The following is a 19600-nucleotide window of genomic DNA, read 5'->3' on the forward strand; positions in this document are numbered from 1 at the left end:
TACTGCTTAATACCATCAAAACTTGTACTGATGGTTTTAACTGGGTACTAAAAATTAGTTGATGTATCTCCAGCTGTTACTTGCTCAGAGTGAATGATCTCCTTTCTGAAATAGCAGCCTGAAGACCACGGGAAAGGCCTTCACTTCCCGTGACTGCATTTGGGCACAGATGAGGGTGCTCAGTGAAGAATACAGAGGATGTTGGGCTGGATGTCCAGGGTGCTTGTTACGTTGAAAAGAAGCTTGTATTATATGCTAAGGTTCCTTTTGAAATTTGCCTTGCTGTTATTCTTTTGGTAGGATGTTGTGTCTTAGTGGGGGTTCATTTTTCAAGGCTTCAGTAGTAGTCACATGAATGTTACGGTCTGTATCTCTTGCTCTGTTAGTGTTAGGGGGAGCTGGTTACTGTCATCGCACATTGTTTTTTTTGTGTTAGCTTCGCAGATGCTGAAATTCTGTTCTCTCTCTTTAGCACTGTAGATTTAACACTCAGTGTACGAGACCTGACTGCACATTTTATCATCCCACCATTACTGTACCACCACGACATGCCTTGAAATGGATTCGACCTCAAACCAGGTAAAGATTAAAATTAGTTTTTCTAATGTCATTTCAAATACTTTTCTAATATGTAAGTTTCTTAAATTTATAGGCACATAGATGTGGGGGAAACTATCACTTTGATTCTTCTGTTTAATTATAGAAGGGTCCTTTGGAAACATAATTTACTACATAAACAAAGTTTTGTGTTTTTTTTCTGCTTTTTCTCCCCAGATCCCCCCAGTACGTAGTTGTATATTGTAGTTGTGGGTCCTTCTAGTTGTGGCATGTGGGATGCCGCCTCAGCATGGCCTGATGAGCGGTGCCATGTCCGCACCCAGATCTGAACCAGAGAAAGCCTGGGCTGCCGAAGCAGAGTGCATGAGCTTAACTGCTCAGCCACGGGGTCGGTGCCCCAAGTTTTATCTAGCAATTGCTTATGTACGTAGGTTATCTCCAGATCAGATTTTTAACTTCTAAACATACGCTATGTGAACGTACACCAAGGTCTTCAAGAATTAGACTGCTTGCAAATCTCACATCAGTTTTTTAGACATTAGTCATTGTAAAATATTGAAAGGTATTTTCGGAATATTTTAGTTCTGCCTATAAATTTAAATATGTATGTTATCTTTTATGTACCTTATATTTTTTAAAAGGATAATTCAATTATATGATATTTGTAATCTGTAGAACAAATATTTGTTGTCTGAAAATACTCAACTTCTTAGCTGAGGTATAGGGTTTATATGGATGGAAAGCCGTTGGTTAAAAATATTTTGGTTTTGTTTATTCAGTGAATGACACCTAGTCCTTCCTGGCAGAAGATCGTGGAGTTTGAAAGTTTCCATCTGCTGATGAAAGATATTTACAGAACTTGTCAAATCTTTGGAACTTGGAATATATTGCTTTCATAATATGAAGTTTATTGCCTATCTGAAGTGTTTAATTTTTCAAGTTTGTAAGTTTATTAAGTGGTTATAACATTGGGTGTTTTTTTGTTGTTTGTTGTTGACTATGGAAAAGACAGTTTCAGGAAAAGCTAAATTCTATTAAAACATTTGCGGCGTGTTTGTACACAGCTGTTTCAAGTATCAGCATTTACAATGTGGTGTATCATTGTCAGTACTGATAATCAGTCCGTGTGGGGCCCCAGTGTTGCTGTGTGTATAGAGATGTAGTGAGGGGAGTGTCCTTATTCCGAATGTTGGATTGCTGCTTTCACTTTTCCCAAGGATTACATAATAATGTTCATGATCCACTGTGAAAACAGGAGTGGCCAGAAGTGCTGAGGCTGCTTAAAGTAGTTATTCAGTCCTACTTTTTAATTTTAAGTTAATTTAGTTTGAAAAGCATGGAACTACAGGCTTTTTGGGTTGAGTGGTGCTTTGGCAAAAGGTTCCCAAGTAGCTAATCCCTCGTCTTCTGGGAAAGGACGAGTGATGTGGGCACGTAAGGTGAAAACACTTGGAATGGCAAGGGCAAAAAATAGAAACAATTCCTTAAAATGCTTTCATTTACTATTAATGTATGTTTTTTAAATAAATATTTTGGGGAACTACATTATCACAAAATTATACAAAATTTTTTACAAGTATATACATAAAGTATCAGAAAACAGACTTTACACTCACAAGATTATACTTATACATATATATTCTCACATTCTGAAAAAACATTCTCAACTCCACAGAAAATAGTTATTGAAGATGATTTTTTAAATGTAAAAATTAGATTTAGTATATTTTAAATGACAGACTATATAATTACAGAGATCAGATGGGTAAACTGCAAAATAGGACTAAACTTTTGGACTACTGAATTAAAACACAGAGTTTCATGTGTGTGGTTTTTAAAACTGTTAAGGCAAGAAGTGTCAAATGCTTTAGAATTAAATAACAAACAGATCACTGATTTTAAAGACGATGTATAGTAGTTTTTTGAAAAGTAAAGCTTAAAGTTGGTTAGAAAAGAGTGAATTAATGCAAAAGGGATAATAAAGACTCAGACATTCTCAGGACCAAATTAAACTAATTATTAAAAAAAAAGGTCATTGACTTGCTTAGTAGTATACCCAAGGGGTAATAAAACCACATGTGTAAAAGTCCATGTTTAAGAGTGTAAATCCAGCAGTCTCTTTAGTGGCCGTTGCTCTTCCATTGAGAGAAGAAAGAATTAACCAGCTATTAAACCATTTAAGTTGCACTTGGCTGTGCTGATTGCAAAGTAAAGGCTTGAAACATCAGAAGAGGAAAGACAAAGCACACAAGAGCGTAAAGCTATCACATAGTTAGGCTTGGGTGACATGACAGTTCCACTTCATTCTGAAAGTTTACTCCATTGAATATAAGGCATTTGTTCATTCCAGTGTTACTTAACTATAGAAATGCTTTACATCTCTGCAGGAGAAATTTATTTTAAATTGTCTTTTCAGAAATTTAAGCAGACTTTTAGTATCATTTATAAGTGGTTACATAGTTGCATTCTCATAATTCCACTATGAAGAACATAAATGGGAAACAAGGGCTTAAGTGGTTTAGTTCAGCCATATAAGGAAACAACATGCTAAAACCGGGTTATTTTTTTCTATTTAATAGACACTGCCTGGAAACACATTTAAGAGTTTAATCCTGTCTGTCAGTTGCTGTGGTTTATGGGCAAGCTAAGGTTGATTCTAAAACATCTGTTAGATAACTTGGTCTAAAATGAACCACCATCAAAAAGGATCACAAAAAAGGAAGGGAACAAGTGTGGCTAGTGGTATGCAGTGGGTGGCACCAGAGTGCACAGTGTGCTTTGGCATGCATTTATATACAGAGATGGGGCTACCAGTGCCAGGAGAAGTCTCAGGTTACAAACTCAGGAGCTTAGTTAAATACTGCACACAAAAATAATTCTCTGGGTTAAAAATAAACACAGGGCAGAATATGTGGCCTCTCGCCGTTACTCACCTTCCCTTAGCTGGTGGTGAGTTCCAGCAAGGTAGTTGTGGGATGACTACTTAAAACCAACATGACTGGTCGTGAAACTGACAACAGAGGTTAAAGCTGTCTGACCAGGTTGGCCACTGGGAAGAACAAAAATGCAATGGAAGCAGTTTTACCCTGTATAGTTTCCTTGCTTAAGGTTACAGTTAGGGTTTCTACCTGCACTGCAATGGAAATGGAATTTCTCTTTCGCCAAAAGCTGGCAAACTTGACTCACAAGGACAATTTGAAACTGCGACAGGCTCAAAAATGGAGGGAGAGAATGGTTCAGGGGAACTTTTTCCCCTTTAATTTACTGATGACTCCTTTATGATAGAAATGTAATATTAGTAAAGTCTAAAATTTGGCTTAATTTAGGAGAATTCATTGATGTGAATAATGAAAGAATATGATCTTATGTTTCAAGCAAAACAAATGCCTTAATCAGTCCTTCAGACACAGCTGTTCAGAGCTTTAAAACTGACCAGGTTCAATCACTGGTTAGGCTTTCTCTGATGTAATTCAGCCATTTCTGTTTTTAGTATTTACAAGGTGTTAGACATAGAAAACTGAGATCTCCAGAAACCTGAAGGGGTCTGTTACGCTACAGAGATGATTAACATTAAAATAAAGATAGGACCAATAGAGCATCTTAAACTTCTTCACACTTAGAAAAATATATTTTTAAATAGCAGTCTACATGATTTTCAGTCTTCAGGAAACTACAGATAGGGTAAACCACAAATTCCTGAATGGCAAGTACTGATCTTTGGCAGCATTTAAAGTGAATAGAAATAAAGATCTAAGAGTTCAGCCCCAATCTACCAAAAAGGAACTTCAAAAGACAAGTTTCACAAGTGGACCTGTGCTCATTCCTTTTGGAAGTCAGCCTACGGGGTGGCATACGTCTAACTAAACAAATTTTTCCAATAGAAAAAATGCTATAAAAATTTTATTTCAAGAGTTACTAAATTGTATAACTTTGTAAATGTGAATGCTTTATATGTTAAACAAATGTTTCTATAAGACTACATCTTTAAATATTCAGTATTCTCTCCCAGTTAAATACTGTTGCTATGTAAAACCTTAAAAAACTGTACACCATTGGAAATGATTGTTCGTCATACTACTTTTTCATTAATGAAGCTGTAATTTTAATTTTTCAATTATAGAGATGTCTTCTGAACATAAGACTGACAGCTCAAAAATGAAAATGTAGCATTCATATACTACTAACTTTGGATTTGTTCCTGAATTTAAAACTGCCAGGAGAGAAATGTCGTTTATAGAAAAGGCTTTATTAATGCTTAAGCAGCATTATATTCTCCAGTAAAGCTTGTATGTTTCCTTAGGGAAAATGTTTGCCTTTTGAAAACTGTGATCCTTTAGGGTGATGGTGTGTTTCCTTTCCTTTTGTAAACACAAGGATAAAATACTTCATTAAACAATGAACCTTGAAAATAAAATCTAAAAGAAAAACAATTTTGCTAAAAAGATGAGAACTATCCAAGTTGGGGTTTTAAGGTTTTGGTTTGCTTTTTGAGGAGTGCTCTCCCCTACACCTCCCAGCAGGTCTGCCAAATCTGCACACACCCCAGAAGTGGGGGGTTGGCTTTCACCATCAAGTATTTATGCAGTCCTTCCTTGAAAAGTAATTATCTGGCAGTGTATGAATTATGGGCAAGTTATCCAGTGCATATCGAAAATATTTTGAACTTATCAATCTTCTATTTTGATGATTCTGGGCATTTATCTCTGTTACAATCTTAAGTTAGCACCACTTGACCATGCAGGGTTTGGTTCTGTTTTGTTTTCTTCTTTAATTCTGGTTTCTCAAGGCTGTTAATTTATATAGAGTCTTCTCAGCATCCATATCTTTCAGTGAAGCATATGTACACATTTCCAGACAAATAAACTGCAATCAGAGAAAAAATTGCAGTGAGTTCATTATATTTCTAGATTTTCAGAAGTTTGTTTTTCAGTTGAGCTTTCAAATCATAGGTGTATAAAATTTTTCCTCATTAACTCTTTTTATTATGTATTTACATAGTATGTGACTCCAAGGAGCCATCGAGTTATGCTACCTTATTATGATATTGACTAGCTGAGTCCATAAATTGAAGCTGTAGAAGCAGCGGTATTAAATCTCTTAATAACTAATAAAGGATAGTCTGCTCTTACTGAGCTGAGGAAGTAACCAACCTGCAGTCATCACCTCCAGCACTAACAACATGTCGATCACCACTGGTAAATCGAATATTTGTCACATGGGGTGAATGACCCAAGAACCTTTTGTGCTTTGCCTAAAAAACAATGAAAAACAAACAAAGCTGAGGGGGCTGGCCCCGTGGCCAAGTGGTTAAGTTCACGCGCTCCACTTTGGTGGCCCAGGGTTTTGCCAGTTTGGATCCTGGGCGCGGACATGGCACCACTCATCAAGCCATGCTGAGGTGGCGTCCCACACAGCACAGCCAGAAGAACCTACAACGAGAATATACAACTGTGTACTGGGGGGGCTTTGGGAAGAAGAAGAAGAAAAAAAGCTGAGGTGGTGATGCACACAACAGTCAAAGGTTCCTATCAGGAACCACAATCTCCATCAAAAAGGCTATGGAGAGAGTAAGCAGTCAGGACCACAGCCAATGGTGAAATGCTTTTCCAGAGTTAGTAACCGATCTGCACTTAACACAAACCAGGTTATTTGGGCAGTCAGATGTCTCCAGGTACTCTGAAAATCTTCCTCTGAGGAAAAAGCACTTGAAACTTGGTAACTGATGAAAGTTTTGATGAAAGGCTTATCACAGCTTTGTTAGCATAAGTTTGCAAGGATGGTGTTACTTTGGGGCAGAGGGAGATAATTTCTAATAGTTTTTATTTCAAAGTAATGGATTTAGGAAGCTGGGAAAAATTTTAGGAACACAAGTATTTTCAAATCAGGAGACAATAATATTTTAGCTATTATGTGGGGAAAAAGTACTGATGGGTAAATTGGGAGTAAATTATATAAAATACTAAACCAAACACAAACTTACAAATTTTTCAGGACATGGGAAGTCAAATAACTTAACCATGCCAAAGTCATCTCCTGTTACAAGGCTGACTCCTGAATGAGATACGCAGGCACAGTTAACATCGGCTCTCTCAGCATGTCTGGACCAGATTCCCATAACTTCATCTCCTAGAATACTAGAGAGAAAGTAAAAGAAAATCCACCAGAGCAAACACAGATAGGTTTACCATACTAGAAAAGTTTCTTGGCAATTAATCTCTAAGTACCTCATTATGTTATTTAAAATAGAGGAAGTAAATTATGATAAGGCAAAGTTATCTAGAGGGCTGAATTTCACCTGGGATGTTAACCCTCCCTCCACACTTTTTCTTAATGAAAATCAATAATTACAAGAGTTTATACATTAAAGAATCCTTTACAAATTCAATTAATACTTTATGAGAGCTGACAGAACTACTTTTAAAATGAAAAGCAGTGCATATGCTATAGGAATTTGATGGCATTTTCATTGACTAAAAACATGGATACTCGTGGTTCCCTGTTACACAGCCAGCAAATTTTAACACATTTATAAGGTTTCATTTCTAACAGCTGCAAGATGGCATTCTTTTAAATAGAAAAATAATACCACTGCCTAACAGTACCCAGTATGTGTTTTTATTGTCTGTTATTAAATCTATGTTAAGGAAAATATCAGGGCATCTTTAAAGTTATAACTTTGATTTTCTTTCTTTAAAAGAACTGAGAAAGCATAGAAACATGTTCAGTCAAAAGAGGTCCCAGCATGAGCATATCATTCTCTTAGGAAGAATTCAAGATATGTTAATAAACACAAAACTCTATCACTATTCCCTAGTGAAATGGCCCTAACTGTTCAGAAATAGGGTTTTCCAGTTTTCCTAACTGACCTTCGCTCAGTTCTTCCCTTCTGAGGATATGAAATGTTTACCTAGTCCATGTAGCCCACGTAATTCGGTTAATGGCAGCCTGATCCAGAAGATGTTTTCCCGAAGGCACTTCATAGACACGCCGTTTGTAGCAACCAGTGGAGACCTTTCATCATATTAGAACGGGACAAGAATTCCATTATGTGAGAAGCCAAATCCAGAAGAAGTTTACAGCATACTAGCAATGTGCTACTTGATTTACATTTCTAACATTAAGAATGTAAAAAATGACTACAAATCTGTTAGAAAAAATGGAGAAAAGGACTGATAAGAATAGGATAGTAAAGAAATTACACAGAAACAGGGAATAGTAAATAAAGGCACAAGTTCAGAAGCCCTGGCACTCAGGAGTTATACATGCATTCACTAACAAAATGTGAAAGCAGAACTATTCTTGTAAACTGAGTATATAGTATTGGTACATACCTGGAGATACCTGCTGTCTGCAGAGAAGTCCATTTGAATGACAAAGCTTGGAATGTCTTTGCAGTAGCTGATTCTGTTAAGGGTGGGGCCCAAGGTTAGGTCATAAAAATCCACTGAGTTCTCACTAGAACCCACTGCCAGAAACCGGCAATCTGGACTAAATCTGAAAACATAACAAAATATGTGAAAGATGCATTAGACACGTGAAATAGTAGAAACATTTTAAGACCAGTGACTTTCCCTTTCTAGCTCTCAAAACTAAGTTTAGGTATGATATGGGTCAGACAGACTGAGCTGATAGACACAACTGATTATGTATTCTGACACATTTGTCTGTATTACAGCAAACAAAAAGCTTTCTATATTTCACCTCAATTTTAAATGGTTCCTGAATTTTCATCTCCTAATTCCTTTAAAAAATCTCAGTTTTGAAAAAGCCAGTAACAATTACATATTACGAAGTTATGTAATTCACTAAGATAGTCAGGATCATCTGGAAAGATTGTGTCTTAATAGATGAAGAGACACTACTTGAAGCTTCGAAGAAGTTATTGTAAAAGACATAAAATACTATTTGCCTCGTGATGATGAGAAGAAGTATGGGACAATTCAGTCTTGTGAAAACATTCCATGAGTCTTGCCGAGGTACCTTAGGGACACCGAGGGGCTAAGGGCAGCCACCATTACTGGTTCATATACTGAAGTGCTGAGGAAGGTTTCAGTGGTAAAAGGGTTCTTACTGGTGAACAGACCTGGATTCAGTGCGCTATGCTGATCACAAAGACATGTTCAGTAAATGACGGCCTCTGTGGAAATAAGCTTAAGCACTGAAAAATAAAGGTTCAAGAAGCATCTAATTGACATTCTAGGGCACAGTAGATGTTTAACGAATACTGAACTATATATTCAATGGAGATTATGAAGAGAAATAAGAGATGTTTGTGGTTATAACTTCAGTTTTCCAGGCTGCCAGTCCTGAAGGGCAGATGGGAGATAATTCCTGGCAGGATGAACTTACTGAACATGTCCAGTGTGATACTTACTCATCAAACATTCCCTGAGTACTTGCTATTATAAGGCACTGTGCTTGGTTGGTGCCCAGTGGACTCATAACTTAGCAAGGAGAAGTAAATAAGTACATAAACAGCCGTATTTCAAGATATAATTTATGATGTGATAAAATGCTACAGGCACGAGGAACCTTTTTTCAAATGCAAGCTGGATCACTTAAGAGTATACCAGAAATACTATTCCATTTGTTGACTAACCTGATATCATGGATTGCACATCGTCTATCTCTCTTCTTTCCCCATATTTTTAGAGAGCTCACCAGTAAAATAATAAATTCTCCATTTTTCATTCCAATAGCCACCATGTCCCCTTCAGGGCTATAACACACAGTACGAGCAGCATGTCCCAAATTCACTTTGTTTAACATCTTCTGCATAAGAACCAAAAGAGTCATAGAGAACTACATGAAGTAGAGTACTTACGAAGTAAACCAATTTCTCCCCCAAATTCTCAACATAATTCTGAGAGTTCAAGTGCTAGCAATTTAGAACTTTTCTTCTTAGAAACTGTAACATCTTTTACAATTTTTTTGTACCTACATTGTTTGTACCTACTTTATCAGCAATATCCCATAGTCTCACTGTCCCATCTTCTGCAGCAGAAAGGAAGAAATCCCTGGAAGGATGTGTTGCTAGTCCCCATATGGGTCCATCCACATGACCATTAACTAAAATATTACACGCTGCATTTTTCTCTCCAACTTCAATTATTTCAGCATTCCTTGTCCCAACTAGTATCTTGCCCTGAAACACAAGTGGGACCAATATATTTAATGTAGTACAACAGGTGCTCTTAATAATATAAGAAAGACCCTGTTGCCTTATGTGATATGGTGATTTATAATAACAAATAGATAGGGGGCCGGCCGGTGGCCAAGTGGTTAAGTTCACGTGGTTTTGCCAGTTCCAATCCTGGGCGCAGACATGGCACTGCTCATCAGGCCACTCTGAGGCGTTGTCCCACACAGCACAATCAGAGGCACTCACAACTAGAATATACAACTATGTACTGGGGGACTTTTAGGGAGAAGACAAAAAAAAAAAGATTGGCAACAGTTGTTAGCTCAGGTGCCAATCTTTAAAAAAAAGAAATAGATATTTGGTCTTAGTCCCCCTTTTCTGGCATAGAACTCCTAAAACCCTTAGAATTTCCTAAGTGATGAGCACCACAAAGGTGTCTTTTGTTATGTTAATGAGGTGACTTTTGGACCCCACTCAAGGATGGGGGCTGGTTGCCAGGAGACCCAACCATCTGATTAGAGGGTTGGAACGTGCAGTCCTACACCCGGACCTCTGGGGAGGGGAGAAGGGCTGGAGATTGAGTTCAATCACCAGTGGCCAATGATTTAATCAATCATGCCTATGTAATGAAGTATCCATAAAAACCCAAAAGAACAGGATTCAGAAAGCTTCCCAGTTGGTGAACACGTGGAGATGCAGGGAGAGTGGCCTACCTGGAGAGGGCATGGAAGCTCCGCGCCCCTTCCCACACACCTTGCCCTATGCATCTCTTCCAACTGGCTGTTCCTCAGCTACATCCTTTTACGATAAACCGGTGCCCTAGTAAGTAATATGTTTCTCTGAGTTCTGTAAGCCGCTCTAGCAAATTAATCAAACCCAAGGAAGGATGGGGTCATGGGAGCCTCTGATTTATAGCCAGTCAGTCAGAAGTACAGGTTACAAACTGGATTTGCAACTGACATCTGAAGTCCAAGGAGGAGTCATTGGAACCTCCAACCTATGGCTGGTTGGTCATAAGCACAAGTGACAACCTGGGCTTGCGACTGGTGTCTGAAGTAGGGGGTACAGTTCTGTAGGACTAAACCCTTAACCTGTGGAATCTGATGCTATCTCCAGGTAGATAGATAACCTGCTTTCAGAGAACTTTTTGGTTTGAACTAATCTAGCAGCACGCCAATCATCAGTTCCTGCCGAGGTTTCTATGACTAGAGGTACACCTGCATGAGCACGAGGCTGGGCTGCATGTTGAGAGTTCACACTAAAATACAGAACTTTAGTTTTGACTTTAACTATGATATTTTAATTTAATTGAGGTCATATTGGCTTATAATATTGTGTAAATTTCAAGTGTACATTGTATTTCATTTTCTGTATAGACTACATTGTGCTCACTACCAACTGTCTACTTTTTATCCAATGACTACGATATTTCAGTCTGAAAATCTTCAAAGAGTTAGTCTAAGTGCATTGGGATTAGAAAAAAGTATTGGATTTTAGTTAAAAATAAGTATATAAGCTTAACTATTATTTAATACACAAACTGAGAATAACACATTATATAATCTATAAATACACTGATTATGAGTGCATGCATGGTCAAAACTTTTTACAGAAATGTGTATTTTTAAGAAAAACAGAGACAGCTGCTCTAATCAAAATGAGTCAACTAGCAAGGAAATGCAATTCTACCACAGTTGAATTAGCAGATTCAGGAAAACACAGGGTTTAAATACAGTGAGTAGACAGAGGGACGCTTCCCATCTCCTGCCCCGCGCCCTGCAGAGGCTGCATCTGTGCCCACAGCAGAGGGGCCTCACAGCAGCAGGACAAGGCAGAGTCCCAGCGGCAGGCACCGCCACCTCTGCAGCATTCAGTCGAGTTGCAAAGGGTGAGAGAACCACAGAAATAACTGTTCTCTGTTTTCTGCCGCACCGTAACAGCTCAGAGAACATCTTACTTTGCCTCTGCACACAGAACGAACACAGTCTGTGACTTGTCCTGTCTCAAGCCTGAAGGCTCGGCATCGCCTCAGTTCCTGATCCCACAGTTTGACTGCTCCTCCTTCCTTTGACCTAAGTAAATAAGAACCCAAACCAAAATAAGCATTATTGACTATTACAAATAATTTTTACTGTAAACAAATACTGAATTATAAGCAGAATATTAAAAAAGGCCCTGATTATAATTTACTTCTTATATTCTCCTAAACTTTCTATGGCAATTTTAAGATATACTCTCTCAGTTAAACACTCAGTTTAAACAAATTTTACTTTATGAAAATTCATTTTTCAGACATGAACATAATTTTAGACTCCTCATATATGTATCCTCTCTCATGGTACTTCTTGATTAAGGAAATGTACAAAATGATTTTTAATGTCAAAAGGATAATAGAAATGTAAGGCTAGATAATAGGATTACAGATGCTATAAAATATATTTTTAAGGGCCAAAAGAGAAGCACATTTCTTTCCTACCATTATTATTAGAACATCCTCCTGAAACAGGTTTAGCAGCCTACTAAAGATTAGGGGCGTACAAGGCTTGACAACGTGTGGGAAACACAAGTGTCAGAGTAATGTGTAAAAGACAAAATATCTCCTGTTTACAGTTTTTCTCTTGGAAGAACTGGAAAATGCATTCCTTTATTTTCTGCTAGACGAATTGCTTATCTTAGGAAAAACACATGCCCATGTACCACGTTACAGTCTTCCTTTATGTGAAAAGCAAAAACTACTGCCTTCGAGATTAACAAGTATATGTGGGTTCTTTCAATCCTGCGTCGAAATGTACTTCCGTATTGGTCATGTATACAGTATATTTTAACATGCATATGAATACGTTGGTAAGAAATCAATTACACTATCTGGTTTCTGTTGGAAGACTGAAAATCACTCAGAAAAAGGTTTCTCCTCAGACTTAAATTTTGAGGTCTTGTATTAAACAGCTTTAATTAATAAATTTGCTTCAAGCAAAAGCAAACAAGGCAAAGTTTGTTCCTAGCACCCTCTCGTCTTTCTCTAATGCAGCACTATGCATTGCACCCTGAGTAGAGTTTGAACAAAAAAGAAAGCAGGCATTCAAGATGCATCCTGGGTTCAATAGCAAAAATTCCCCCATGGGTCACCTCAGCAAATACTTATACAGGCATATAGACATTAAGAAAATCAATTCTTAACTTGCAGGATAACTACCTCAGAAAAATTACCACTCAGTTGTTGGAGTTTAGGTTTCTCTACAATGTGAAAAAATTGGAAGCGATTTAAGACCAGAAATAAGAACCAACAAGAAGGCAGATAAAAGGCAATAAAGGAGAAGCATATAAGGAGGAGGGTCAGAGAGGATAATCCATATAGCTCAGAAATAATTAAAAAAACTAACTGCAAACCTCAGGTAGATCACAATGCATATTCAGTAGGGCTGTAAAAAGAAAGAGGACTCACGGCCTTTCCTTGCCACCAGTCACAATAAGTCCGTCTCGCAGGGTGGTGTACATGGCAAACACAGGCCCATTGTGAGCTCTGGCCACAATTCTACACAATATGTGATCTTTCCACACACAGACATCTCCACTGATGGTACCTGTAAACGTCAAGTTATTCTGAAAAGGAGTGGGGAAGGGGGAGATAAGTTCAAACAGAGTTCAAACAGATGCAATTCTCTATGTGAGTGCGCGCCTATCTCACCTTCTTTGATACAGAGAGCATGGTATGGTGGGAGACAGTGGACTCACGAGTCAGACAACCTGAACTCGAGGCTTAGCTTTGCCAGGGCCTCTTCCTTTCCCAGATCTGCTGCTCATTAGCTGGAGTAACCTTAAGGAGGCTTTTAACCTTTATGAGTATCAGCTTTTTCACATGTAAAATGAGGGAGTTCAGTCTCTAATAATTCTAGTTTATATTCTCCCTTTGGATTACTTCTCTCTAGCTGCCCAAGAAATAACTTAAAAGTCATTAATAACTAAGTGAAAAAAGAATAGGAATAGGAAGTGAAAATAACTTTTTATTAGGTTTGATAAAGTATTTTGTCACAGAAAGTAAAACTATTATCTATAACAAAATTATATATAAAATTAACATTTGCCATGATTTCTTAAAATCAAAGTAGCAAAAGTTAATGCAGTTCTGCAGTCAATCCAAAATAAGACAAATCTGATAAGGTGAGAAAAGTTTAATAATGCTTTAGGTCACTTTGGGATTGCAATCCTGATACAGTTCATTCATGGGGAATCTGGAGAAAGCAAATCCCGTATCATGTGCTACTTTCATCCCATTGTAGCTCCACTTTCAGAGCAACTAGTATAAGATCTTTCACCAAAAACAATATGGAAAGAACCAACAGGAAAATAAGACTGAATTATAATGAAACAAACTGAGATTTCCTTTAATCTTTCTTAGAATATTAGTTTATAGGTTTAATTTCCCTACAACAATTTAATGTTACTCCAAATTCCTCAGCATTTATGCTTATTCTCTATATCCCATATGTGGATAACAATAATTCTATTTGTTATCCAGAAGCATCACTAACTCGTGCCTCACCTGTGATTAGAAGGTAAACGCTTCAAGCGTAGAATCCAGTATTTTACTTCCCCTGCTCTTTCATAGCCCCTAGCACAGAGGACATTCAACGAGGCCTGAACTAAACATCAACCCACCTTGTGATGTAATAGAACATTCTCATTGATTGCATTGTTGCTTCAAACATAAAAAGTCAATTATGATTAATATTTTCATCTTCAAGTTTATTTTCTATTAGGAATGGGCGACTGACTACATAAGGAGTTTTATATGTGAAGAAAGTTAATCTACATGGGCAAAGTAAGGGCCAGAAGCATTTGAATGTGTGGGTTTTTCTTCGGAAAGGAATTACTGGTCTTACATTAAGAATCCCCAAAATATTTAACTGAAGTTTGACGTGGCACGACCAATATTTTCAAAATGTTGAAAAACATTTTTCTCAAAAACACAAGTATGCTTAAAGGTTCAAAAATTATAATTTTCTTCCCTCAAGTATCACATACCCACATAAACGCTTCAGTAAAGAAATCCACTTAGGTTTTTTGATGCACCAAAGGATTTAAAAAGCCTGGTCAGGGCAGGGTGTTAAAGGAAAGCAGATGTGGATTGTAAACCGCAAGCCCAGATGGGATGGGGGAGGGGAGAGAATGGCTCTTGAACACTTTCTATTAAGCCCAGGAACTGTGCTCTTCTGCTTCTTCCCCTAAATGAGAGACACTGACCCAAAGCACCACTAACTACGTGATAAGCAGTAAGTTAAGATGACAGAAAGCAAGAGAAATCCTAAACTCAAGTACCACCTTAAACACTTGAAAATTCTTTGATTCTGACAAATTTTTAGGACCTAGGAGATTTAGGGTGACAATTACAAAATTAATGAAAGTTTCTGAGAACGGCAATGGCCCAAGGACACAAATGTTTCATCATAATCCTTCTTCCTCATTAACTTTCTTTCCCACACTCTGATTTCTGAAAGAATCAGATTCTGAAAGATGAAATACATGCATGACTAGGAGATATATGAATGATTGGTAGATTACAGTGCCATAGAAACAACATTAATGTGGCTTATCTAAGGCAAGAAAATTCACAGTAGCCCAATTTACATAATTCAAAGTTACACTACCACACGCATTTTAAGAGACATACTGCACCAAATGCAACAGCAAGCATGGTCTGCATCCGGGCGTCTTCCAGTGTGCTCAGTAGCCCTTTTTTGCTAAGAAGAGCCCTTCCTGCCAGTGTCCAGAACTTCACATGTTTTACTCCGACAGAGACAAACTGAGAATCTGAATCTGGCCGGAATTCTGCCACAAAAATACGTTGGTTGTGACCAGCTCTGCTGGCAATTTTGGCACCTGATAAAAAAGATACAATAAAATCATCTTAAGTTAGTGTAAGAAATAAGCTAATTTTTACAGGATCAAACAGTTATTCAAAATATATAGTTCAAGAGTCTGGCCTGGTGGCCTAGTGGTTAAGTTTGTGTGCTCTGCTTCGGCAGCCCGGAGTTCACTGGTTTGGATGCTGGGCATGGACCTACACACTGCTCATCAAGCCATGCTGTGGTGGCACCCCACACAGAAGGACTAGAAGGACATACAACTAGGCTGTACAACTACGTGCTGGGGCTTCAGGGAGGAAAAAAAAAAGAGGAAGACTAGCAACAGATGTTAGCTCAGGGCCAATATTCCTCACCAAAAAGCATACCTTAAAAAAAAAATACATATATATATATATATATATATATATATTTCAAAAAACAAATGCTTATAAAGAGAGGCCATGTCCCTTGCACTGCTACTTCGCAATCACATGATGTACAATGTAGAGGGTCCTTTTTACATATTTTTGCAACTGATGTATGTATTTATGGAGAGCTTCATAATCAACTAAGGGGCATTTTAGATTTTAGAAACCATTAGCTTATTTTTTTCTATGTAGCTCTATGAATTTCACTTTTTATAGTAGCTATGGAACAGAACATTTTTACCTGAAGCGTTAAGTAATATTACCCTACTGATCTTCCATTATCACTTACAATATACTTGATTTCCATTCTTGATTAAGATTCTCCATAACCAATCAAATAATAATTAGCAAAAGTCACTTATATACATAGTTTATTACTGAAAGAAAAGAGCAGTAATATTAATAACTTTCATTAATTTATGTTTTGTGAGCTTAAAATTTCACTGGTTTTTGTGTGTGTGAGGAAGATTGGCCCTGAGCTAACATCTGTTGCCAACATTCCTCTTTCTGCTGAGGAAGATTGTCACTGAGCTAACATCTGTGCCAGTCTTCCTCTATTTTGTATGAGGGATGCCATCACAGCATGGCTTGATGAGTGGTGTGTAGGTCTGCACCTGGGATCTGAACTACAAACCCTGGGCCGCCAAGGCGGAGCAGGCGAACTTAACCACTACGCCACTGGGCCAGCCCCTTCACTGGGTTTTTAAAGTAGAACATACAATAACACCAACTGTGTATTATGCATTGTGTAGGGCTGTAGTGAATAATGGTTTCAATCACCAAGTTATGGCAAATATCGAATAGAGAATTCACACTACCCAAGTATTATTTTTAAAATCACAAAGACAAAGAATCCTACCTTCTTGCCATCTCCAAATGGTAATAGTATGTTCTGGGTCTAGTCCCACAGACAGTAAGAGTTTGCCAGTAGCACTGAAGCTGACTGAACACACTCCCTTGGAATGGTAGCATCTCAGTATAGATAAAGTCTGCTTGTTCATTGCATCCCAGATGTGGATGGAAGGAGCTGTAGCTAAATAAAGATAAAACCCAAAAGTCGTAATAGACCTTTTACAAGTGTTTCCATTTCTAAAGCTTAGGATTACTTATCTCTGAAACATGGAAAAAATACGTACCAAAGAAACACTGTGTACTTAAAAGAAAATAGCTCAAAAGTAAGACTAAATTTTTAAAAAAGAATAAAAGGGAAAAGGAAGGAAAGGAAAAGAAAATACAGAATACTTCTTAAGGCTATAGTCCAAATTGCACTTTTGAGAAAACAGCATTTAGAAAGGCAATGGCAATCACAACTTTAAACAACTCCTTAAAAATAATGCATGTTTTAGACACATGTTAAATCTTTATATAATTATGTGGAGAAATATACAAATATTATATAATAATTAAATACCAGGGTATATTCAGTACTTATCTGAAGGAGAGATGAAAAGCAAACAAACTGAGACAGCAACAGGTAGGAAACCACTTGAACGATCTCAAAAGAAATTTCCAACCATATAGATACGTGGTAAAAAGCTAAGTTCACATCACTTTATAAGACAGTAGTTTGGTTTTCTTAAACTGGATTTTATGGGAGAAATAAAGCTGTTAACCTTTAAAAAAAACTCTATTTGTTGTTATTCATCTTGGGTAACTGTTTCTACTGCTTAAAAAATTTTCCCAATTCTCTGCATTTCCTAAGTTAAAAAAACCCCAAAGCTTTGCATTGTCCTTATGTCATAAATAAGTCAATTCAGCAGCTAACTCAGTCTCAGAAATTAAGTAATTTTAGTAATCAAAATACTAAAATGCATTTGCTTCAAATTGTAAATCTGCTACAAATACTGCAAAAATAAGGAAATGTTAAATAAGACAAGCTGCCTTAAAATCATTCGATGAAGAAAGAAATTCTGGTCTCTAAAGAAAATATTCTGATAAATTTAGACTATATTCTATCCTATCTACAATTTATAGTATACAATGATAAATTAAATCTGACAAGTTCTTTAAACAAAGCAATTAAAGTACATTAAACCAGGAATTTGAGTATCATTAAGTAAAAATTGTTTAAAGATTTATACAACCATAAAAAATAAAAACTACATGGAAAGAGACATAAAAGTTTACCATACAATAGGCTATTTCTATGTGAAAAATTGACCACAATAATTTAAGTACTAGACTAAAATTAGAATTTTCCTCATTAAATAAAAGTCAAAGGATATGAGGGACTGGTAAACCTAATAATCTCAATAAGGAATTTTAGGTGGTTTAGATCTAAAATGCAAATATATACTGGCAGATCACTCTATAATTTTTTGCCAGTGATAAATATTATATAGATTTTCTGTGATATAGAAACATTTTCACCTGTTTACAAAAAGCACTTCTGGGCAATCCACAAACTACATATGCCTAAATGTGATGAGGTAGATAACGGATTTTCAAGAAACATCACTCAGTTCTTTTTGTCTCCAAATTTAATAAGGCACAAATTACAAAGTTTCATCCATCTAAAATTTAAATAGAAAGTAATCTTAAGTAAATTGAATTAATGAGCTTTTCAAACATTTATAAAAAATTAAACAACACGTAAGTGAAATAAGCCAGTGAGAGAAAGATAATCTGTGTATGACTCCACTCATATGAGGAATTCAAAATTATGGACTAAGAACAGTTTAGTGGATACCAGGGGAAAGGTGGGGTGGTGGGTGGGCACAAAGGGTGAAGTGGTGCACCTACAACATGACTGACAAACATTAATGTACAACTGAAATTTCACAAGATTGTAACCTATCAATAACTCAATAAAAAAAAATTAGAAAAGCTAAAAAAAAAAAAAATTAAACAACACGGTAAGAAGCTTATACCAGAAATTTATGTTTTAAAACATATAGGTATGACTATTATGGGACTGTTACACATTTAGACTGTTCTAAACTCACACCAATAACGTTCTATGATTTAAATTTGTGGAAATTCTCAAGGCCTGACTTACTATAGAAAGATCAAATTATGTTCATTAAGTACACTTTATTTTCTCCTATAATGTGAAATGGTCATTCATCATGCTAGACTAGTGTGGATCCCACTCTTACTCCTCCCCTTCCTGTAGGCCACCAGATCTGAGTGCCTATCCTGGGCCAGCATGTTCCAAGGGACATCTCACACTTTCCAATCCCTGCTTCTAGGCAGGTATTTTGTTTTGTTTTGTTTTTTGTTTTTTAGGAAGATTAGCCCTGAGCTAACATCTGCCAATCCTCCTCTTTTTGCTGAGGAAGACTGGCCCTGAGCTAACATCCGTGCCATCTTCCTCTACTTTATATGTGGGATGCCTGCCACAGCATGGCTTGCTGAGCAGTGCCATGTCCACACCCGGGATCTGAACCAGCAAACCCCAGGCCGCTGAGAAGCCGAACGTGCAAACTTAACCGCTGGCCACTGGGCCGGCCCCTAGGCAGGTATGTTTTCACATGAGCTCAGGCTCAGAGAAGTTAAGCCACACACAACTCAGAGCTGGTAGAGCCAGCAGTGGTGTGCTGTCATCAGTCCCCAGATCCTGCTCCTGCTCTTTCCATCACGTCAAGCTCTCTCTGGAAAATCAATCTCACCACCTTTTCATAACCCCT

The 19600-nt window shown here is 37.2% G+C and overlaps 2 protein-coding genes across 15 annotated transcripts in view; one reads left to right on the plus strand and one right to left on the minus strand.

Annotated features, from left to right (window-relative positions):
• The window catches only part of ZC3H14 (zinc finger CCCH-type containing 14), a 38027-nt gene extending 36396 nt beyond the window's left edge, over window positions 1–1631 (plus strand). For all 8 annotated transcript variants that reach the window (XM_014845861.3, XM_014845863.3, XM_014845866.3 and 5 more), the window contains 2 exons: window positions 473–579; window positions 1338–1631. In XM_014845861.3, the coding sequence (XP_014701347.3) occupies window positions 473–579; window positions 1338–1344 (114 nt within the window). In that variant the 3' untranslated portion in view covers window positions 1345–1631. The remainder of the gene's footprint in view (window positions 1–472; window positions 580–1337) is intronic.
• A 564-nt stretch (window positions 1632–2195) lies between these two features.
• EML5 (EMAP like 5) overlaps window positions 2196–19600 on the minus strand; it is a 139848-nt gene continuing 122443 nt past the window's right edge. For 3 of the 7 annotated variants that reach the window (XM_070514169.1, XM_070514168.1, XM_070514167.1), the window contains 11 exons: window positions 16831–17004; window positions 15369–15577; window positions 13143–13300; window positions 11658–11772; window positions 9515–9703; window positions 9158–9330; window positions 7890–8052; window positions 7466–7569; window positions 6539–6692; window positions 5709–5809; window positions 2196–5421 (listed from right to left, as the gene is read on the minus strand). In XM_070514169.1, coding sequence (XP_070370270.1) covers window positions 5385–5421; window positions 5709–5809; window positions 6539–6692; window positions 7466–7569; window positions 7890–8052; window positions 9158–9330; window positions 9515–9703; window positions 11658–11772; window positions 13143–13300; window positions 15369–15577; window positions 16831–17004 — 1577 coding nt within the window. In that variant the 3' untranslated portion in view covers window positions 2196–5384. The other 4 variants (XM_070514170.1, XR_011504730.1, XM_070514171.1 and 1 more) reach the window with 4 other exon arrangements.

This window comes from Equus asinus, chromosome 7 (assembly GCF_041296235.1).
Source record: "Equus asinus isolate D_3611 breed Donkey chromosome 7, EquAss-T2T_v2, whole genome shotgun sequence".
NCBI lineage: Eukaryota > Metazoa > Chordata > Mammalia > Perissodactyla > Equidae > Equus > Equus asinus.